The sequence below is a fragment of the Dromiciops gliroides genome, chromosome 3 (genome assembly GCF_019393635.1).
Source record: "Dromiciops gliroides isolate mDroGli1 chromosome 3, mDroGli1.pri, whole genome shotgun sequence".
Taxonomy (NCBI): Eukaryota; Metazoa; Chordata; class Mammalia; order Microbiotheria; family Microbiotheriidae; genus Dromiciops; species Dromiciops gliroides.
Genome location: NC_057863.1, coordinates 374,433,504 through 374,457,798, shown reverse-complemented (window position 1 = coordinate 374,457,798; position 24,295 = coordinate 374,433,504). Strand labels below are relative to the sequence as shown.

General features: G+C 37.8%; 1 protein-coding gene across 1 annotated transcript in view; it reads left to right on the top strand.

Moving 5' to 3' along the window:
• Nucleotides 1-24,295, top strand: part of HNMT (histamine N-methyltransferase) — a 53,154-nt gene that overhangs the window by 14,068 nt on the left and 14,791 nt on the right. The window contains exons 3-5 of the mRNA XM_043997790.1: nucleotides 15,688-15,795; nucleotides 17,072-17,202; nucleotides 19,702-19,795. Of these exons, the coding sequence (XP_043853725.1) occupies nucleotides 15,688-15,795; nucleotides 17,072-17,202; nucleotides 19,702-19,795 (333 nt within the window). The remainder of the gene's footprint in view (nucleotides 1-15,687; nucleotides 15,796-17,071; nucleotides 17,203-19,701; nucleotides 19,796-24,295) is intronic.

Here is a 24,295-nt window from a genome sequence, read left to right as displayed (position 1 = left end):
CTCCAAGCCACTGAACAGTTAACAAAAGGAGATTTATTTTGCCATAACATAGCAAGGATATATGCAGCAAGTATATAGTAGCATTTAGTTACTCAGATTCAACCTCCTTCATCTACATTTAGAAACATTGGTCTTGATAATTGTTGTTTGTTCTTCATTCTTGAAGAGGACCATGATGTTGGGAGGTGATGTCATGACTTGCTATGATTTGGATTTAAGTGAGGGAATGATATGCAAAGTGACCAACCTCAATCTCTCCTCCAGAACCATCTGGGTCCAATGTCAAAATATTCATCAACATGACTGGAGATAGCACTGAATGTTTGACTTGCCCAGGGTTACACAGCTAGTAAGTGTCAAGTGTCTGAGGCCAAATTTGATCTCGGGCCTTCCTGACTCCAGGGTCAGTGTTCTATGCATTACACCACATAGCTGCCCCTGATTTTGACAGTAAATCCTCAGAGTATGGTCTCACATGCTCTTAGGCTCCCACTAAGTCTGAGGCCAGGAAATTACATGAGAGAAGCAGAGGCCCATCACACTATGGGGCAACTTTGTCTGTTTTTAGGTAAAGTCTCCCTATGTTGTGGATGGGAGAAAAGAATTTACATGGGCCTATTATATTCAACAACAAAAGCCCAGAAACAAAGGGAAAATTTCAATATGAAGAATTAACAGGTGCCTTGGGAAGCTAAGATTGGTAGCCAGAAGGAAATGCAATGTCTTAAAAGAAGTATTTTAATGAAAACATTATTCTAGTAGATCTGAATTTTTAATATATCTTTAAAAAACATACCACTTATACCCATAAAGGACCTTGTATACCATAAAAAGCCTTGTTATAGTCAGAATTAGAAGGAGACAAAGCTTATCTTGGGGTTTCTGGTTTAAATCATCCTTGTACCTTTTCAATCCTCAGTGGTGTTCTTGTTTTCAGTCAGGTACTCGTGTTCTCCTCAGCTCTCCTTCCTATAACTACCTCTTTCCATCAAAGCCTCAGATCTTATATCATATTATTTGTAGATGACCGATTTTCAGTTTTTTTCAGTCATGTACCACTCTTCATGACATTTAGTGTTTTCTTGGTTGATATATATTATATATATATTTCCTTTCCTAGCTCCTTTTTTACAGATGAAGAAACTGAGGCAAACAGGGTTAAATGACTTGCCTAGGGTCACAGCCAGTAAGTGTCTGAAACCAGATTTGACTCCATTCCTGTCACTGTATCCCCTTTATCACCTAGCTTCCCCTTCTCCAAATGCCTGATCGTGTTATGAAATTAACCTCATGAATAATTCTTTTTGAATTGGTACCAAAACCTTAAGCTAAAGGGATAAAACTCTGGTGAAGCATTTCTGTCATTTCTCAGTGGATGGACCATTATTGGGGGATGGAGACTTCCCAGTTTCTCTGAAATCCTGGAGGCATCTATTTGTATTGTAAGGACAATCATCCTCACATTCATTAGTTTCTTGATATAGCCCAGATATGTATATATATGATATATAGTATGTACATATATGCATTATATGCTATATATATAATATACACATATATATCAGGAAGGAAGGAAATATAGGCCTAGAGTTGGAAGGGACCTCAGAGTCCTTAACATTTACAATTTTGAAGCAATTAGCATAGGGAAGAGAGAGCCAACCCATCATTATATTCTTTACAGGTAACTGGACACTGGGATTTTTAACAATATAGTAGTTATGCTTCAGAATCTTCCCCATGGTCTTTGTATATACTCTCAAGGCAATTAAACTAATGTGCAAATTGTACCATTTATAAATTGAAAATGAAACCCAGGTTTTAGAAAAAAAATATAGCACATATACATATACATATACATGTTTGTATACATATAAGCCTATGTATTTATATAAAAAATATATATATATATATATAATTTTACATTTTTAAAAATTCTCTTTGGTATACCTAACCTGCTAATTTAGCTGTCCTCTTCTGTTGAAATCCATCTATGGCATTTTTCTTAATGTTTTCATTCCTTGAGGTGTGTGTGTGTGCGCGCACACAGCGCCTGGTATCTTCCAACAATTTCACTTTCACAACTTTAGGGCAGAAGTTTTGGGGAGCCAAATGCCAAGAGACATCTGAAAGCAAATGTCAATGCCCTTTTGACTCTGAATGTTTATTTACAGTTCTTCCCTTTGGACTCTATAGCCATTTTAATATTCTGCTGCAAACCTTCCACATTGACAAAAACCACATCAATACTGAAGTACTAAGAAAAAGAATACACCACCTACATATGAGATGGATACATTTTTCACTGCAGGCCAAATCAGATTATACATTTTATGGCTCAACACTTATAATCTAAATTATTTTCTCTGGTCAGGCACAGTCTTCTAAATCCTAGGAATATTCTAGGTTGAGACTTGTTATAAGCACCAGATAAAGAATGATTTGAATACAGCATGTAATAGACTAATTATTCTCTCCTCCCCTCCACCCAGATGGAAAATCTAAGGAATTCACACACATTTTGAAATGATGTGGTGAAATGAAGTAGGCATGGATTCATAAATCTTTCTGATTTGCAGTATGCTTTATAGGCTACAAACTAATGCCGATAATAATAAGATGCTAGAGAGGCAATATTACTTCGTGATGGGGGCTGGTCTTAGAACCAAGCTGACTTTGGTTCAAGACTTGACTCTTGGCACATTAGCTCACTTTTCTGTGCCCTAAAGCAACTCTATGAATATGTCTTCCTGTTTTATTTATGGGCAGTTGCTCATCTTTGGTAGAGGGAGTTTTCTTACCAGGAGTTGCCTACATAAATGGAATCACAGGTACAGAATTCACCTCCCTACAGGATGATGATGATATAATTATTTTAATGAATAAATATAAGATCTTTCAGCTACTTTTTCTTAATTCATCTTTACAATAACCTATGAGATAGGTGAATAAGTGATACCCAGCTACCTACCCCAAATCACTCAATTCTATAAGAATCCTAAGGTTGTATCTAGAAGATAAAAATCCTCTGGCACATACAACAGTCACATTGATTGTTAAGGGCCAGAAGGGATCTAGGACACCACCTAGTCAAAACCTTTCACTTTCGAGTTTAGAATTTGTTGATTGATTTGCCCAAATCACAAAGAGAATTAGAAACACCTGTAAAGAAAGCTTAAGGAAATGAGATCACTTAGAAGCTACTTTAATAACTCCCGACCTTCTGTCCTCATCCTCTTTATGCCTTATGTTAATGACCTAGGGGCAGTGAGCAGTGTGCTAGAAGCAGCTCTAACTAGACATCTCATAGTTAAATTTCCATTTTGAGAATTTACACTAAACAAATTGGTGAACTAAAAAATCAGGGCCTGATTTACTGTTTTGTTGATTGTCTGGGTTTAAGAAAGTGTAAACAATTCAGATTACATTTAAAAGTATGTTTGCATAATCCTCCCCACCCCCAGGGATTCTAGTAGTTAAACACCAGCACACCCCAGTATTGCGATATGTTGTTGTTTCAGTCTTGTCCAGCTCTTCGTGACCCCATTTGGGGTTTTCTTGGCAAAGATACTGGAGTGGTTTACAATTTCCTTTCAAGTTTATTTTCCAGATGAGGAAACTTAGGCAAACAGCATTAAGTGACTTGCAAAGGGTAACAAAAGCTAGTAAGTGTCTGAGGCCAGATTTGAACTCATGAAGATGAGTCTTCCTGACTTCAGGCCTGGAGACTAGCTAGCTGAGCTGCCAGAAGACTGTCCAATGCTTTGTTAAAATCTTGACAGATAATGACTCATGAATTTCACTGATCAAGTCTAGTAACTGTCTCAGTAACAGAAATTATGTAAGCTTAACATAACCTTGATGAAATCATGCAGGCTGGTTTTTTATAATTGCTTCCTTTCTACATGTTCCATTAACCATCCCATTAAACATTTTATTCTAGAATTTTGCCATTTGATCCCTAAAGGAATCAAAGGTAATCCTTCCAATCTGGCAGACTTCCTTCTTTTTTCAAAACAGAACAATTTTTGTCTTCCTTTAGTCTGCAACATCTCTGCTGTTTGGTTTAATATCTGGGTAATAACTGAAGATTTTATGCCAAGAGGACCCAGGTTCAAATCTCTGCTCTGCCACTTATTTACTACCTGTCCTAAACTTCAAATCATTTTACCTTGCTGGAACTCTGTGTCCTCATATATAACATGCAGGAATTGGACTACAACATAGTCACCAAGCATGCGGGGCCTGAGTGATACCCAAACCAGATTAAAATATATTTTGGGAAATCGCAAAATAGGAAAAATATAACAAGATCTAGATAATTTCACATTGTAAGCCTGTCAGTAGAGTGGCCAGCAGTGATCCATAGGTATGGACTAGTGCCTCATGTCCCTGCCCCCTTTCTTTTTGAGATTGAAAACATTGAATTAAATGATCCCTAAAGGTCTATTCCAGTTCTATAACCTTTAAAATCAGAAGCCAGCTACTGCTCTACTAGCAACTATGTTCTAAGCTGTCCCTTTATTTAACATGTTTAATTAGAAACTAAATGGTGAACCATTGTGGTAGCCTTTAAAAGGTAATTATCCAGAGAGTTTTAAATAATTCCAATGGCCTAAATGCCAAATTGTTGATAATGCAAGCTGCCACATATTTGACTATAAATGGCCTCAGGATATTCATTTACATATAAAAGAACTAGCCCAGTCAATTAAGACCTCAGGTTAAATTATGACTCAGAGTGATTTGGATGGGGGAAAAGAACATTAAAAATTAACAGTGGCTACTTGGATGAAATAGTGTAAGACTATCAGGTTATGTTGATATGCATTTGTAGTTGCAGTGGTTCTACATATTTGGCAAATACTAACAAATGAAAAAACACAGTTACTTAATCATGACATTCTTCTAATTTTTAGACAGCAGGCTCTGTACCACTTAATTTGCTTTTGTTATTCACCAAAGGTTGGAGGAGAGGGAAGAGGGAAATGGTGAATTGTAAAAATAGTCAAACCATTGTTATTTCTGCTAACCCCCTTCCATCTGTCATGTAAAACCTTTGCAGATTTTGTTCCTTTAGGGGAAACACTCAAAATGTGTCACTGCTTAATAAGGCTTTTGTTCACGCCAAATAACTGCTGGCTTTTGTGTTTGCTGAAAGTATGAAAGGTCACATATTTTGACAGTCTAGAGCTGTCAAAATCATCATCAATTAATGTTTATCGAGTTGCCATGTGGTGGAAAGATATGGTTCCATTAAGAAACAACAACATACATTCATACATACATTGATTCATTACACTTGCACACAGTTTTTTGGATCTCAGAAATGTGGGCCCCAGATGGCTTAGAAATGAACAATAAAAGCCTGCTTGCATGCTTCCAAATTTCCTTATTTCACTTATTCTAAAATTGCCAAAGATTGTTACATCAATGGCTTCTGGTTTCCCTTTTACACAGTGCTTCAACTCAGTATTTTGGTTATTCATTTATAGAGAACTAACATGTTGGGCACTGGACTAAATATAAAACATCATAGCTCCTGCCATAAAGAATTATGATGAGAAACACTGAATGGTTTTATTTCCTTTTTTTCTTCTACTGAATCTCTTTCATTGCTGTGTCCATAATTATATATGATTTGAATAACTGGATGCAATGAAGTCCAAAGGAGAGTTGGTTGGATGATGGTAGCAATGTAATGGTCTGGAAATTTGTGCCCATTAAGGACTCTAGCTCTAAGTCACATGGGAAGTTGGAGAGGGGAGTAACTAGTGTTCAAGAAGACGGCCAGCATGGTAAATTTAGGGTTCAGGGTAAATTCCCCAGGAAGAAGCCAAATTTTAATTATTATGAGGAAGTAGAAGTAATGCAGCATGTTACTAACTTCTCTATTTCAATTAAGGATCTTACTACCCCATACTTAACAGTCATCCAAATTCACTGCTCTATAGTCATCTTTGAATTTTATTCTTCCTCATCACCCCTCCTACAACTAAGCATTTGTTTAGTTTTATTTTCATAACATCATTTGCATATGTCCTCTTCTCTCCATTCAGTCAGTCATTCAGTCAGTCATTCAATAATCATTTCTTAAATACCTACTATGTTCCAAGCACTGTGCTACAAAAATTCAAAAGGCTCTTCACAATCTCTTGCCAGGGGTAGTAATGCTTTAGTTTCTTATTTGGTCCTGCTGTTTCCTGTCTCTCCTCCTTTCCAATGAATGCTCCACTGAACCACCACATTGATATATCTATAGGACAGTTCTGATCATGCCACTCCTCCATATAAGAAGCTTCAGGTAAATGCCTTCTATTGCTTAGAGATAAAATCAAAACTCCTCCACTTGGTATTTAAAATCCTTTGCAATTAGGTACCAATCTATGCTGATTGATTTCATATTCCCACCACCCCACCCATGCCTGAAATGTATTCTCTTCTCTCCTTTTACCTCTTAGTATCTTAAGTTTCCTCTAAGGTTTGGATCAGTCATCCCTCTCATATGAGGACTTTGCTAATTCTCCCAGTTGTTAGTAGCCTTACCTACTCCCCCAAATTACTTTCTTTGTATTTAGTATATATTTTATATTGACATATTTGGGGACCTGTCTTCTTCTAGTAGAATATAAGGTCCTTGAAGTTGGGCAGTGTTTCATTTTTGCCTTTGTATTTGTACCTGGTATAGTGCCTTTCCCATTAAGTAGGCACTTAAATGCTTGTTTAATAAATGAAAAAATGATCTGGCATAAAGGAAATGGTGACAAAGGCTTTCTAAAATATGTGCAGTGGAAGATAACTTCAAGGGTGAAGAGGAATTTGGGGATAAGAAGGCTAGAGTGAACAGAAATGAAAGTATGGAAAGAGTTATCAGGGAAGGTTTAGAAAGTTTAGCTATAAGGAGAGGTCAACTGAAGAGTCAGATATATTTAATGGGGAAACTTGTAGTTCCTTCTCTTTCTACTCTAAATGTAATATTCCTATGAGTTCTGAACAATTTAAAAAAATTGGTATGATGGGACTTTTCACCCTTTGTGCTCTCTTTGATGGGCTTGCTATAAACCTAGCACTGGGCTAGATGTCAGAGATGCTAAAAAGGTGAGAAGTATCTCAAGGACCCCTAAACACATTGCTAATTTCATTGGGAAGGTAGGAGATAAATGAAACAGTTAAATATAATACAAAGTAGCTTACTAAAAGTGCTGGAATAGTTTGTACAGACAGTAAATGCTAAACAACTTCATAGATACAGAGTTTGGCAGATTGTGGTTAGTGTTCATCCTTTGTTTAAAAAAGGACCAATGGCATCAATAGGGTGATATCTGGACTTGCAAGTGAATTGGATTTAAGTGAGGCCAAGCCATGCAAAGTCACTCTCAACTCTAGGGTCATTGGAGTCCAGTGACAAGACATAGGTCAAGATGACTGACAATGGTCCCAAATGCAGTGGGGGAGAACTTGGCCTTTTTAAGCCCAAATCCCAAATCTGTTTGTCTGAGGCAACACTCGTTCAGTAACTAAAGGCCATGTAAGAATTGAGGCAAAGAATGGCCTAGTTTGCCTTCACAAAAGAAACAGTCTGGGAGAGGAAGAGCTTCAGAGTTTCTGACCAGAACCACTTTGGCCAGGACTGCTAAGAAGGAAGCGTTCCTTTGTTTCTTTGGCTTGATATATTTATGAACATTCTCCATCACTCAGTCCTATCTCCAACATCTTGTGCCATATATCTTCTATTAATGAATTTCTAGTAGGAACCACTGAGCTCAGAATATAGTGAAATTGCTGCAACTTACCATGAATGATGCATGAAGACTGATTCTATGCAGCTTGAATCTTGTAACATGCAGATCCACAGTATCTAGCTCAGTTGTGTGAAAAGAAATACTCACCAAGTTCCAGAAAAAGAAGACAAAATGTGATTCATCTCTTGGTGCTTCAGGAATAAAGATTTGGGGGTTTTGCTGTAGACTGCCTTTGACCCATCTGGCTAAGCTGCTATTTTTAAGGGAAGGGAAGCAATACCTCCAGTCCTTATATAGACATAGTGGTTTCTATTTTTCTTATCATCCCATGGCTTTTGGGTTTGGGATTTTTGGTTTTCATTTTATCGTGAATAGTACATATATTTTAAAAATAAAATTGTATTGATATCTATTGTTTTTATATCATCTTTATATATTCAGGGTACTTGACCCAGGTCCTACAAGCTAGTGAGATCTGATTGTTAAATTTTTCAGTGAGAGCACTTAAACCTCAGAAATCAGCAAATGCTACAAACCAGGACTTTGTTTATTGTTTTGTTAATTGTCTAGTTTTAAGAAAGTAGTGAGGAAAATGTTGATGATGTAGATTAGTCTTGAAAGTATGTTCTGCATATTTTTTTTCTTGGAGAACCAGCTGTTAAATATTTATCAGTATACCAGTGTCTATATTCCCCAGTGTATGCTTTCATCCTTTCTAGAGAGCTATCCTTTATAATGAAGAATAAAAGGGGGCAGGAAGGTCAGGGAATCCTAGAAGTGGACTCAATCAAATATCTTACTTGGATACAAGTGCTTTGGATTTATATTAAGGCTTTAACGATCTATGTGGTATGATATGAGCCATGTGGTATGGTATGAGATTACCTTTTCTCATGCCCTGAATATATTAAGATAATGATCCACTTAGGATAATGAAGAAGCTTCTTTGATTACTTCAGTTAGTAGAAGTATCTCTCTGGTTCACATTTGACCATCTGGAAAGGAAAAATATTGAAGGGTGGGGTCAAAGAAGAATAGAAATGTTATGGGGAAGTGATTGTCCAAGGGCATAGCAAAAGGTTTAGTGGTTATTTGGTTGGTTTGAGGAAGCAAATTATTCAATTAACTGTTACCCAAATGTGACTCTTGCTCAGCCTTAAATATGAAATATTCTTTATTCAAGAATGTGACAAAATGTGTTCAAAATGACTGTGCTTGAGATTTTCAGAATCGTGGGCGTGGGGTGGCACTGTCCATCTTTGTTTCTCCCTAAGCAGAAATGCTTAGATTAAAATGACTAAAGTAATGAAAATTGTTTCTGACACATTTATGCTTACAATGCAGGTTACAGAATTCTCTTTCACATCCTATTCTAAAACATGCTGGGCCTCAGTTATCTTGTCTCCAAAATGAGGAGATTGGAACAGATAATCTCTAAGATTCCTTCCAGTTCTAAATCTATAAATCTCAAATCTATAAGTCTCAAGGACTGGGGGAGGAGAGAGGAAGAGGAAGAAAGGTCAGTGAGTGATTTCCAAAGAGACATTATATGGACCTTGTCTATCATTGTCCATACCTGTCAGCCAACCTGAAATACTTTAGCCAATTTAACTCCTTGGCTATCATAACAGACTTTTTTGTACAATCTTCCCTGTACCCATAAATCTTCAGAGTTTTTTTAAAATGACTTTGGGAAGAATTTTGTAAACTAATTCACATCAAGAAAGGACTAGGGACCTTTATAGTTTTAGCAGCTAGTTGGCTCAGTGGATAGAGTTCTGGGCCTATAGTCAGGAAGACCTGAAGTTCAAATCTGGCTTCAGACTCTTACAGACACACAGACTGGCTGTGTCACCCTAGACAAGTCACAACTTCTGTTTGCCTCAGTTTCCTCAATACCAAAATGGGAATAATAGCACCTACCTTACAGGGTTGTTGTGATGATGAAATGAGATAGCATTTGTAAAGCACATAGCAGAGTGCTTAAGAAGGATCAATGTGAGGGGCAGCTAGGTGGCTTAGTGGATAAAGCACCAGCCCTGGATTCAGGAGAACCTGAGTTCAAATCTGGTCTCAGACACTTGACACTTATTAGCTGTTTGACCCTGCGCAAGACATTTAACCTTCATTGGCCTGCAAACCACCCCCCAAAACACACACACACACACACACACACATATATATATATGGCGTGTGTGTGTGTGTGTGTGTATGGTATCATGAAAAATCAATGTGACTATCCTAAAGGCATAAGCCCAAATGGTCCAAAAATTAAGGGTTGATAAAACATGGGAGAAGAGATTGTTTTGAACCGAAAGTCTTTCCTGATGCATCTTAAATCATAACATATGGATAGGGGCTTAGTGGAAAGAGAGCTGGCCTCAAAGCCAGAAAGACCTAGGTTCAAGTCTCCCCTCTGATACACACTGATTGTGTGACTGTGTGTAATGGAAAAGGCCATAGGGTACTGTAGCAGATAGGATTTCAATTAGGGTTAAAGAAGCACAATAATTACACCTTCACTTTAGCAACTTAACATATATTTTATTATATATAAAAAGGGAAGAAGCAATTATATTTAGAGCATATAAACCACAGACAGATAGCACTAACTAATAAACCAACAACAATTAAAGAAACAGAAAACAGAGACAACATCACCAAACTGGGAAAGCCAACAGCTCCGATCTCAAAGTTGGGGAATCCCAGGTACAGTTTATCAGGGTCCCATTCAGGAAGGTCTTAGGCACAGCATCCTGCCCATGGGTGAGATTCCCAAGAAACAGAAAATAAAGTCAGCACCAAGTCAGGAGAGCACCAACGTCTGTATTTCTAGCTGGGGAATCTGGGTTCACAGCTTCCACAGTTCTGACTGGGACAGGTCCCAGGCAGAGCATCCACTCCAGGGGTGAGATTCCAAAAATCTATCTTCTTGAAGGAGAAGTTATAGGTCTCAGAACTAAGAAGGCAAATTGCCAAGTCCTACACAAGTTCATCAAACAGGGGAACAAACCCAGAGAGCCTGATCAGGGCCTTATCTGCATGTCCTTGTTTGGGCATAACTTCCAGGAACTCAACCAAGAGGCATGAATTTCTAGTATGTCAACACTTGATGAGCTCTGGATCTGGCCAGCACCCATATCTCTTTTTTTTTTTCTTTTTTTCTTTTTTATGAGGCAATTGGGGTTAAGTGACTTGCCTAGGGTCACACAGCTAATAAGTATTAAGTGTTTGAGGCCAAATTTGAACTCAGGTCCTCCTGACTCCAGGGCCGGTGCTCTATCCACTCCACCACCTAGCTGCCTCAGCACCCATATCTCATTGTGGTTGACTGCCCTCTCCTTCACCTTTCAGTTCTCACACACTGAGAGAGCTCTTACAGACTCTTTTAATATTCATGGACCTTTTAGGAGATTTTAGGTAGAAATTATGGAGGAACCATTCACAACACCTTATTTATTCACTGTGGGAAAGTCACTTAACTTGTCAGTGTTCTAAGTAACTAAGACTCTGAGTTTCAGGGAAAACACCAACCTGTAATGGTAGAGGGAGTTTCCTCATCAAGAATACCATATATTAATGAAAACAGGGGTTTTGTCTCTATCTTTATAAAACTCAAATGGTAGAATCTTAAATATCAGTAATAGCTTTGAGGGGAGATAACTGTGGACTGAAGGGGTTCTTTGGCACCCCTTAAATCATACCACATAGGAAGTCATTTAACTGATTTCATCCCTGCAAAGGCCTGGCCCTCCTTCATGTTGCTCCTTTTTTTTTTTTTTTTTGGGTGAGGCAATTGGGGTTAAGTGACTTGCCCAGGGTCACACAGCTAGTAAGTGTCAAGTGTCTGAGGCCAGATTTGAACTCAGGTCTTCCTGAATCCAGGGCCAGTGCTTTATCCACTGTACCACCTAGCTGCCCCCATGTTGCTCCTTTTAAACCGAACTTTCACACAAGTACTGGGATCCTGTTCTTTATTAGCTTCAAAGATGAAGGTGGAGAGGCTTGCAGAATAAGTAACAATGATAAAATCAGATACTCACAGAACCTCAGAATAAAATGGGCTAAGAAACACTTGTAACTGTCTCTTCCCACTGGCAAGACAAAGTAGGTAACAAAATGACCAGTTCATATTGTCAGACATCTTGGTTACAAACTTTAGCTGCTACCGTGTTGACAATCTGGTATCTCTGAGAGCAGCTAAGGCAGCCCTACCTGCAACTTGGTCTTTTTTTTTTCCAAATTATAATTTTATTTTCCAAATTTCATGTAAAAGCAAATTTTGACATCATTTTAAAAAAAACGTTGTGTTCCAACTTCTCTTCCTCCCTCCCTTCCCATCCCCCACACCAAGAACTCAAGCAATTCAATATAAATTATACATGAGTAGTCATGGAAAACATCTCTACATTAGCTAGGTTATGAGAGAAAACAGATAAAAACAAAACTTCAGATTAAGGAATTGTAAAAACAAAAATGTGTTTGTTTTCAGATACCATCAGTTCTTTCTTTGTAGATGGACTACAATTTTCATACATTCTTTAGAGTTATATTGGATCATTGCCTTGCTGAAAATAACCACATGCTTCTCAGTAGATCATCTTACACTAATGCTGTTATTTTGTATACGGTACATTTCTCTCTGCTTCAGTGCATGTGGGTCTTTCCAGGTTTTTCTGATAGCATCCTGTTCATCATAACTTTTATATAGTACCTTAAACTTGACAAAGAATTGTCTTCACAATAGCCCAGCAGAGTAGGGACCATACATTTTGCCATTGTAGTCAATCATCTTAACTATTTCCCTCCATACTATTCCCCTCCTATGATATTTACTTGATTTTCTATCTTATTTTGCCCTATTCCTCTTCAAAAGTGTTTTTCTACTGACTACCCCCTCCCCCGCTCTACCCTCCATTCATTCACCCTTCCCTCCTACTTTCCTGTAGGGTTAAATAGATTACTCCTCTCAATTGGGTGTGTGTGTTATTCCCTCCTTGAACCCACTCTGATGAGGTTAAGGTCTTTGAGCTAATTCTGTTTTCTAAATTTTTCTTCCTCCCTCCCTCCCTCCTCAACTCTCCCTAAGAAATCAAGCAATTCAATATATGTCATACATGTGCTATTATGCAGAACATCTTCACCTGCCTCAAAAGTGTTTTGCTTTTTACAACTCCTTCCCCCAAACTTCCTTTCCCTCCTTCCCCTCTTCTCCCTCCCCCCATCTCCTTCTCCTCCCGCTTTTCCTCAGGGCAAAAATATATTACTATGCCCACTTAAGTATGTATGTTATTCCCTCTTTGAGCCAGTTCTGATGAGAGTAAGGTTCACTCACTGCCCTATTCCTTCCCCCTCTTCCCCTCCCCTCCATAAGCTTTGTTCTTGTTTCACTCATGTGAGCTACCTCTCCCCAGTCCACCTCTCCCCTTCTCCCTCCCCCAGTCCATTCCTCCTACCCCTCAACCCTATTTTAAAGATGTTATCATGGGTTAGGTAGGTGGTACAGTGGACAAAGCACCAGCCCTGGGGCCAGGAGGCCCAGAGCCCAAATCTGGCCCCAGACATAAGACAACCCACCCTGTTTGCTCCACAAAGAACAAGGATACACAAAAAATAAATGCTTTACAAATACCATCCCTTCATAGTCAGTTCAGACCTGTGTCCTCTGTGTATTCCTTACTGAAAAAGTTCTTATTATTTTCTCATATATGAATGTAAACAGTTTAACCTTTTAATGTAGAGTAGATGCTGCTAGATCTTGTTTTATCCTTATTGGAGTTCACAGTATTTGAATTCCTTTTTTCTAGCTGCTTGCAGTATTTTCGTCTTCACCTGGGAGTTCTGGAATTTGACTATAATATTCCTGGAGTTATTGCTCTTGGGATCTCTTTCAGGAGGTGATTGGTGGATTCTTTCAATTTCTATTTTGCCTTCTTCTTCTAGCATATCAGGACATTTTCCCCTGACAATCTCTTGGAGGATGGTGTCTAAGCTCTTATTCTGGTCATGGTTTTTAGGTAGTCCAATGCTTTTCAAATTATCTCTCCTGTATTTGTTTTCTAGGTCAGCTGTTTTTCCAGGTTGATATTTCACATTGCCCTCTATTTTTTCATTCAGTTGGATTTGCTTTACCATGTCTTGGTTTCTCATAAAGTCACTAGCCTCCATTTGCTCAATCCTAATTCTTAGGCAATTATTTTCATCAGACAGCTTTTTTTATCTCCTTTTCACTTGACTTTTCAAACTGTTGACTTTTTTCTCACGACTTTCCTGAATCGCTCTCATTTCTCTTTCCATTCTTTCTTCCCTCTCTCTAAATCTTTCTTCTATCTCTCCTACTTTCTCTTCAAAGTCCCTTTGGAGAGCTTCCATGGCCTGAGACGAGTTCATATGTTTCTTGGAAGCTTTGGATGTAGGGGCCCTGAGGTTGTTATCTTCTTCTGAGGGTGCACCTTGATCTTCCTTGTCACTGAAGAAACTTTCTACAATTCTAAACTTTCTTTTCTTGCTCATCTTGCTGTCTTTTAATTGACTTTTAACTCCCCACTTGGGGGCCCTGCTTCTAGGCTACACTACTGTCTCAAGCTCTAGAGAGTCCCAGATGTTTCAGTTTGAGGGAGGGCAGGTTTTTCTCTTGCCTGGCCTGTTCTCTGGTCTGAAGATAACCTCAAGCCAACTTGCTAGTTAACCAGCCAGCAGAGCACAATTCTGGTTCTTAACTTTGACGAGCCTGTGCCCCTCCCCCACCTGGGCCTCCTGCAGCTCAAGATTTCTTCCTGGTTCCCTGCTTGGGTAGAACAGCCGAATTCCTCCCTAGGTCCAGCCGACACCCCTGCACTTTCCCTCCCTGACAGCTTTTCAGCCCTCTCACCCAACCAAGAGCTCAGTTCTAGAACATGCTGGTGCTGCAGCTGATTCTGAGGCTCAGGGGTTAAGTTCCTCCGGTGCGGCATGCCTAGGGTCTCTGTTGAGCCGGTTGGTTTTTCCTCGAGGCTCAACATGGCCCCCTTTAATCTTTCTATGGCTGGAAAATAATCTCAGCCCATATTTTTGTGGGTTTTCCTGCTCCATGGGTTCTTATATTGCTGTTTTGGGGGTAATTGTATCAGGAGCTCTGTGCGTTTAATGTCTTTCTTCTGCTATCTTGGCTCTGGTCCCTGCAACTTGGTCTTAACAATAATTTGTAGGCCCAGGGAATTTTAACCCAAAATATATTTCAGGTGGTCCATGAACTTGGATGGGGGGGGAGATTCTTACAACTTTATTTCAGTATCAGTATTTTTTTTTCAGTGAAGTCCTGTGCATTTTATTTTATGCATTTAGAAATATTATTCTAAGAAGGGATCCAGAGTTTTCACCAGATAGGCAAGTGCCTAGGACACAAAAAAGGTGTAAAGAAGCTTTTTGCTAGTGTTGTGGCAGCATTGCTACTGCTGCTGCTGCTTTACAGGCATTAGGTTCAGACACCAGCTGGGAATCCTCTGGTTGTGAGGCCTTTACTTCTCTCCACATTGCTCTACTGAAGTGGTCCTCAAACTTCTTTGTAGTTGTTCATAGTTTGGCATTATTCCTAGCCATAAGGAATAGAGGCATACCACAGGAGAGTCAGAGACTCTAGCATTGTGAATGGAGTTACAAGTATAAATTTCATTCAAATTGAGTGAGACTCTTACATGTTCATGTAATTCTGAGTGCAAATTCCATGTCACTGGGAAATCCACCGGAGCAAAAAGTCCTAGCATCCATCCCTGGCATACCCTTTGAAAACCAGTATCCTAGAGAATGGGGAAAAAAGCAAGTAAATCAACTCAAATAAATTATCCTTGGTACTTTTTTTTTGTCCTCAGTTTCCTTTTATTGCAGAAAATTTTAACAAATGATTGTGATGGAATACTATGGTACCTTTTTCTTGCCTTAAATTTGACTAATCCTTTTGTTTGTTTCCCAGGGGAAATTGACCTTCAAATTATCTCTCAAGTTCAAGCTCACTATCCAGGAAGTCACATCAACAATGAAGTAGTTGAACCAAGTGCTGAACAGATTGCGAAATACAAAGGTACCACATTTATCCAGTTAAGAGCAAGTAGCACTGGGTGAAGCACTAGAAAATTGGAAATAGGGCAGGCCGTCAAGGGAAAGTAACTTTCATCAGAATGACCATCTACAGACTTTTATTTTTAAACTTTGTCTTCTCTGGTTTCTTCTCTTCCTGCTACACCTCCCTCCCCTTTTCCCTTTCTTACCCTCCCCCACCCCCACCCCCACCCCCAAAGAATATTATTCTCTCTGGGAAGCAAATCTATACATCATCAATAATTGATGGTCTTACAGTGTTGTCTTGGGCACTGAGATGTTAAGTGACTTGCCCATGGTCATACAGCAGAAGCAGGATTTGAGGGTAGTTTTCCTGGTTCTAAGTCCTTTTCTCTATATCTACTATGTCATGCTTCATCTCATCCTCTTAATCATTTGCAGTATGGCTTTTGTGATTGTTCTGTTCAGACAATTAGGAGAGAAGCCTAATTAAGCCAGCTTCCTGGTGAGCATAAGTCCCTGGAAAACTAAGCAATATATAGAAAAACCTCTAAGTGTTGTTTATTTACAAAAATTTTCAACTCTTTCCCATTCCTCACTATCCCAAGAGCCATTTCATCTTATGTAATTGTATAATCTAAGGTGTGTTCAACTGTGTCCCCTGAATTAAACAGATTGATGTTTTATTGATAAGATTCACCAATTTGTTTTGCTTGACTATGCATATTTGTTACAAAGAATTTGTTTTTCCACTTTCTTCCCTCCCCCTCCCCCCCCCAACCATGGGGTGGAGAGTTGGAGAGACAGAAAATTGATTCCTGTTCATTAAAAAGACAATTAAAAAATAAAGAGTTAGGGAGGTGGTACAGATGTGCAGTATTAGATGCACTTTCAGATGAGGTCACTGTATTGGTGGCTTTGCTTATTTGTTTTACTTCCTTACAAGAAAAACCTCTCTGGGGATAATCGGTAAATGTTTGTAATGTAAAAACAAAACACATAAATAAAACTAAAAAAAAAGAAAAGAAAAGATTCATCCAAGGAAATAGAAATTTTCACCTGCCCATGATTCTCATAATTTTTTATTGTCATCTCTTTTTTTGCCCTAAATTTAGTTTAATATTATATTTTTTAAAAATTCATATGAGATCAATGGCCTTCAGGAGTTATATTAAAAAGAAAAGTTTGTTTTATACCTGTTATGTATATAACTTTGATTACATTAAAATTCTAAATGAAAATGGATTCTACATTTGCAATTGAAATCAACAGTGTGTTCCTTTCTTTCTGCATTTTAGAGCGTGTAGCCACAGCATCAAACCTCAAGAACATAAAGTTTGTTTGGCATCAGGAGACATCATCTGAATATCAAAATAGAATAACAGAGAAAAAAGAGCTTCAGAAATGGAACTTTATTCACATGATTCAGGTACAGATTTATTTATGATAGTATGCTGTCAAATGGAAGATATTTTTATCAGAAATATATATGGAGGACAAGGAATACTCCAACCCTTAGAACAATGAAATTCTTCAAAGACTTATTTTTACCACTGACCTTAATCTTTCCTAATTGAAAGCAAAAATATTGATGATTGTAAGTATTTTCCTTCAAGTTCAGTGGCAGTGTTATTATATTTTCTTGCAGAAGTTAAATTTGGAGGTCTCTGTTCTCTTGGGTGATTGCTTCCCTTATGTCTCTAGACACTTGCTGAAAGCCCTTGTTAGGTTTAAGTAATACGGTGAACACTTCTTCAGGTACAATTATTTCAGCTGTTCTCATTACCTGGGTAATGTGCCCATCTAGATTCTGCCCTTTTGACACTTTGGCTCAGTGTTTAAAGGTTAAGAAAGATCAGTGAAAAAGAGCTGCTCCATGGACCATCAGGCAAGGGTCCAAGTGACCTCTGATGTAGTCTAGCCCTCATGCTGGGTTATTGGATGAACTGTTTCTGCTTTGCTTTGTGTACTAATTTCGACTCAGTCAGTCATTATCTGGTTGTACTGAATAGGTCAGAGGGCAGCAATTAAGGAGTTCTGAGAAGTAGCTGCCCTGTGGTTCTTCTGCATTAGTCTTCAAATATGCCTAGGCAGTGTCCCTTCGGAGCAAATTAACTCTTGGACAATCATATCCTAAGGTATATAATGCATTGGCACTGTCAAAATGGTGGCAGTTAGTGCCGTCCCATTGATCAATACAAAGTTATTCATGTTGAGTAGGCTGGCACATCTTTCCCAATAACCAAGGACATCACCTTGTGCTGCGCCTGAGCCAGTTTACTGGAGAATCTGTCAATAACATCCAAAGCTGTCATTTTTTCTATGATTTAAAGAGGAATCTGTACACAAACAGATGAGCCAGTGCAAAGGGCTTAATTTTGAAGCAGTGTTCCATGAAATGGAACCTGATTTTATTGTGTTGGCACCATTTTCTTTTAGAAATACTACAACTTTTAAAAGACAGAAAAAGCATGGAATAGGCTCCCTTTGCTTTGTTGTTCTACCCATATCTGAGAAGTTGCATGGTGTGGAGATGAGAGTATGACATTTGGAGTCAGGAAAACTTGAGTTCAGAGAATGAGTTGTAGGATCATGGAAAGTCACTTAAACTCTCTTTGTCCAGAGTCCTATAGTCTTCTGGAATTAGAAGACATTTGAAGGAGAGATATTTGAAGTTATATACTTCACTTCTTTAGTTTTACAAATAAGGAAATTAAGGCCGACAGAGTTTAAGTGTTTTTTACAGTGTTGGACAGTAAGTGGCAGATTCTTCATTTGAAACCAGATTCTGTGACTCCAAGTCCATGTCTCTTTCTTCTTCCCCTCCTCTTCCTCTTCCTCATCTTCCTCCTCATCCTATTTCTCCTATTGCTCCTACTCCTACCACCACTATTCTCCTCCTAGTCTTCCTCTCTCTTCTTCCTCCTCTTCCTCCTCTTATTATTATTTTTCCTTCTCTTCCTACCACCAGTACTACTATTTCTATAGCACTTTAAAATTTGCAAAGCAGTTTAATGCTTTACAAATATTATCTCATTTTATTCTTACCTTGGGATATAGGTGCTGTTATTATTCACATTTTTTAGATGAAGAAACTGAGGCAGATGGAATCACTTAACTGGAGGCTGAATGACTGCCCAAGGCCGTATAGGTGTCTGAGGTTGAATTTGAACTCAGGACTTCCTGATTCTAGGTCCCCTGCTCTATCTACTATGTCATCTAGCTATTTCTGTAAATAGTGAATAGTGGTACATGCCTACAGTCCCAGATGCTGGAGAGGCTAAAGGAGGTGGGTCAGGAATGCTTAACTGCAGTAAGACTAAACACAAGAGGATGTCTGCACTAGGGGTGGAGCAAGGATAGAGAGCCTCCAGGAGCAGAAGGTCAACAGGTTATCTAAGGAGAAGAGAACTAGCTTAAGTCAGAAAAAATGGACCACGTTTATTTCTGTGCTTATTATCATTATGCAGATCAGCCTGTGTGTATGCGTGGGGGGGTGTCACTTCACTTCTGTCTGGATAAGGTAGTCTCATAAAAGTGGGGGAGGAAAAATGAAAATAATACTGTCATATTCAAATGAGGTAATAGACACAAACACTATGTAGACTATATACACAATATAAACGTCAATCATTATCTACTTTGCTGAAGGCACATAAAGAATTTGGTGACCTGAGAAAATTTTGCCTTAAGTTGAATAGCTAGTAAGTGCCTCCCTACCTTGAAAATTCCCTTTTGTCTAATAATCCCAGTTCCCATGCAACATTCAGAACCTCACGCTTTCCTCTTTTCTTGACCAAAAACTATGCACACCTTAGAAACCAAACTCTATAGCAAACATTTTGTTCCAAGAAACAAGAAGACAGACTGTCAGTTGTTGTAGTCTGATTGCTTTGTTTTCATGTTTTTCCTTTTTTCTTATTTCTAGATGCTGTATTATGTAAAAGATATCCCAGCTACTCTGAAATTTTTCCACAGTCTCCTGGATACCAAGGGCAAGATTCTTATTATTCTTGTGTCAGGTAGGTTATTTTCATTCCAAGCTGAATTTAAAAGTACAAATAGGTGAGTATGCATGTATATGTGTGGGAATGGCTTATATAATTTAGCTTCATCCTAAATTGCATGAAAATGGCTTTTTCTAGACAGTCAGTTGATCTTAAGGGAATTGGGAAGGCCATTCATGGCAGGTCTTAATTTGAGAGCTCTCAAGTGGGCTAAAAATCCACCTGTATTTCCCATGTGGGAGCAATTCAAATTCTTGGCTTTACTTTGAGAACTCTTCACCAGAGATGCTGAACAAACAAGACAGAAGGGAGTTATTTGACTATGTGTACAAAAAGATGAAACTATCATTTTTACCTACTCCTTTGACTATACCCAGACATTGAATAGGGTCGTAGAAGAGAAGAGGAGAATATGGTGTAGTGAAAAGAATACTAGACCTGGAGGCAAGAGAGACTTGGGTTTGAAGTCTTCCTCCAATACCCACTAATTGTGTGACTTTGAGGAAATTACTTAACCATTTTGAACCTAAATTTCTTTATCTGATGGATATAAAATTTGGATGTGGAATGATTCCTAGTACTTAACTCATAGGTTGTTATGATATTTAAATAAGATAATGTATATAAAGCACTTTAGAAACCATAAGACAGAATATAAATGTCAATTATTGTTATACCCTTAAGAATTTCACATGACTTCAGAATCCATTCAAGTATGCATTTCTATATGATTAACTTACGTGAGAGACAACATGGTACTGTGGATAGAGAGCTCTCCTTGCAACCAGGAAGATTTGAACTCAGTTCCCACCTCTAACACATACAGACTCTGTGACCCTGGACAAGTCCCTTAACCTCTAAGTGCTTTAAGCCAAAGCTTCTTAAACTGTGGGAGGAAGAAAGAGGAGAAGAACTCTAGACACTAGATGAGGTACTGAACAAACAATGCAGACTATATTTGTTTTACTGCTTGTGTAAGAATTTAGTTGTAAGTTTTACATACTATTCTGCACCCTCTCTAAACGTCAATGGTTGAGGTGAGAGGGACTTGGAAGACATCTAGGAGAAAAATGATAACTCTCACTGATGCTATCAGTGGTCCTTGAGAGCTTGGTTTTGCTGTCATGTGGGAAAACACCTGAACACTTAATATTTTGTGCCACTCTTCTTTCAGTGAGTGAAATTGGGTATATTGAGAGTAAAGAGCCTCTTATATTTTTGGTCTGGGCCTATGATTTTATTTGTGTAGGGAACTGTTGTAACTTCCTCTACCAATCCAGACCATTATTAACCCCTTCCACTATTACCTTCTTAGAGCATTGTTGCCGAGGGGCACTGAGACAATAAGTAATTTGATCTAGGTCACATAGACAGTATTCTTCATAGACTTGAACCGAGGTCTTTGACTCTGAAGGCAGCTCTCTATCCATTACAGCATATTGCTTCTCAAATAGTTTCTTACATATTTGAAATACTCATCTATGAAAAATCAGCTTTACTGTAAACTGATTTATCAGGTTTTGGTGTAGTATTCCTAATTTTAAAAAAAGGAGCCCTTTATTGGGCATTTTCCTTCTCATTAAATCATTACTCAGACCACTCTATGTATCATCTCTACCTTCCTAATTATGTTTCATTCATTAATAATAATTAGTATTAAAATTAACTTGTATTTTCGTAAGCTGGGCAACAGCAGGAGGCTGTCTAGGAATATATCTGTCAGGAAGAGGAAGCCAGGCTTAGATATAAATTTTGGCAGAGAAAATTCAGATGCAGATAGCAGAAAGTTGTCTTCACTATATGTTCCCGTGGGCATAACACTCTTGAGGGTATTTTATGAACAAATTAATGAAGAAAAGATGGATTCTACCAGAAGCAAAATTTACAGTTACAACATTGTTAAGGCACATTTGAAAGACTTCAGAACTATGACCAAAATGATGACCAAGGACAATTCCAGAGGAGCCATGATGAAACAAGCATTCTCTCTGCCTCTAGACAGAGAAGTGATGGACTCTTTGCTCCCAGTAAATGTAAAGCACAACAATGAAATAGTTTCCATTTAACTTGAAATTATGTCAAAACCCAAGTAATATGGAATTATATTTTAATCCTGTTCCTTTTATATTTAATAAAAAGAACATTCAAATTAATGTAAGATAAGATATAAAAATAAACTAAGCCCATTGATAAAATGAGTAGTATTTATAAAATATATGCATACATACATATTTATATGTTCTATGTTCCTGCTCCTGAGAAATAGCTTGCAGTTAAGAAGACCTTGTTTCAAGTCTTACCTCTGACACCCCAACAGTGTGACTGAGCAGCAAATAATATCATCTTCCAATATTCCTGAATAAGCTCTAAGACTATAAGTGATAGTTAACATTCTTCACTGATAGAGCAAGCTCTCTCACCATGAGTTTTCTATGGGGGCAGCTAGGTGCCATAGTAGATAAAGCACCAGCCCTGGATTCAGGAGGACCTGAGTTCAAATACACTTGACACTCACTAGTTGTGTGACCCTGAGCAAGTCACTTAACCCTCATTGCCCTGCAAAACAAAGAAACAAAAAAACCCATAAGTTTTCTACACCAATAAAAACTTAAGTCTAGATTAATTATAGGAGAATATTCAGGAGACACAGAAAATTACTATTCAATAAACCAAAAATTTTGTATTTGAGGGTTTTTTATTGAATATAGTTGAATGTTGGGGCCATTTTGAACAATGACCCTACTATATTCTAAGCACTATGCTAGATACTAGGCATATCACAATAAAAGTGAAATGGGAGTTGCCCTCAAAGAGCTTACATTCTAACTGGGGAATGCAACATATAAATATATAGGCACATACACAATAAATACTAGGTAATTTGGGTAGAGTAGGCACTAGCAGCTGGAGAAATAAGGAAATGCTTTATGTATAAGATGGCATTTATGCTGAGCATTGAAGGAAGCTACCAGTTCTAAGAGGCAGAGGTGAGGATGGAGTGCATTCCAGACATGAAAGAAAGTCAATGTAAATAACAGTTTGCCTAGACTATGGTGTAATGTGAAGGTGAATAATATGTGATAAAGTTGGAAAGGTGGGATGGTGGTAAAAGGCTTTAAATTCCTGAGGAGCGTATATTTTATCCTACAGGGAGATACTTAAAATATATTGAGTTGGGGAGTGGCATCACAAATCCTGTGCATAAGGAAAATCACTTTGGCAGTTATGTGAAGAAAAAATTGAATTATGAAGAAAATTGAGACAGGAAGATCTGATAGGATACTGTTACAATAGTTCCATAAGTATAAGTAGAGAAAAGGAATAGATATGAAAGATATTATAGAGGCAAAAAATAAAGGCAGCTAGGTGGTACAATGGGAGAGGAAATGCTGAGTTAGAAAGACCCAAGTTCAAATTTGACCATAGGCATTTACTAGCTATATTACCCTGGGCAAGTCACAACTTCTATCTTCCTCAATTTGTTTATCTGGAAAAGAAGAATAATAAAATTATCTCCCAGGGTTATTGTGAGATAAAATGAAATAAAATACATAAAGTGTCTTGCTAACTATAAAGCCCTATATAAATATGAGTTGTTGTTATGATAACAAGACTTGGAACAGGTAGGATATATGGGATGAATGAGAGTGAGTTAAGGATTGACCAAAACAAATTCCTTCATACTCTATAAATCCAATCATAGCATCATATCATATCATATCATATCATATCATATCATATCATATCATATCACATCACATCACATCATATCATAATACAATGTAAATGTGTTATTGTTTATTTAAATATATAAGAAATATATCTGGGTCAATTTCATATCAAATCTTTCTATCTGCCGTTTCAAAACTGTGCATGTAAACCATTGACTAATAGTACCAACATTTACTATTAATTTATATACTGATTTTAAGGCATGTAAAATATTAAAAGGATAATCTATCTTAGCACTTGAAACTTTGAAAAGCTGTTAAGAGTTAGATTGTACATTAATAAGAGGAGTATAACCAAAAACAAAGTAGATGGCAAGAGATAGGAGGAAGAAAAATAAAAGCTTGATAAGAAAAAAATAAAGGATGATTCAGTGAAAAAAAAAAGAATGGTTATGGTGATAAAAGGACAGAGAAGAGAAGGTATATGAAGGGAAAGGAAAGAAAATAATTTGTGTTTTGATTTCTTGTATTTCCTCATTGTCATTTTTCTGACTCCTCCTCTTGCATGTCTCTACTTGGCCATCCTAGTCTCTTGGTTTTATCATTTCATATTACTTCTATAGTGATGGAGGAAAGAAAGTGGAAAATAGAGAAACATGATAACTCCATCAAATCCTTAAGGGCAATTACTTATTCTTCCCTAGCCAACACCTATTCTTTAAACTGATTCTCACTGGCATGGTCTCTAGTATTATCTCACCTCCCCACTCTAGAAACTGCTTTAGATTCCCAAGGTCCTTCTTAAAATAGGGTCCCCAGAACTGAATACAATACCCCAAATCCT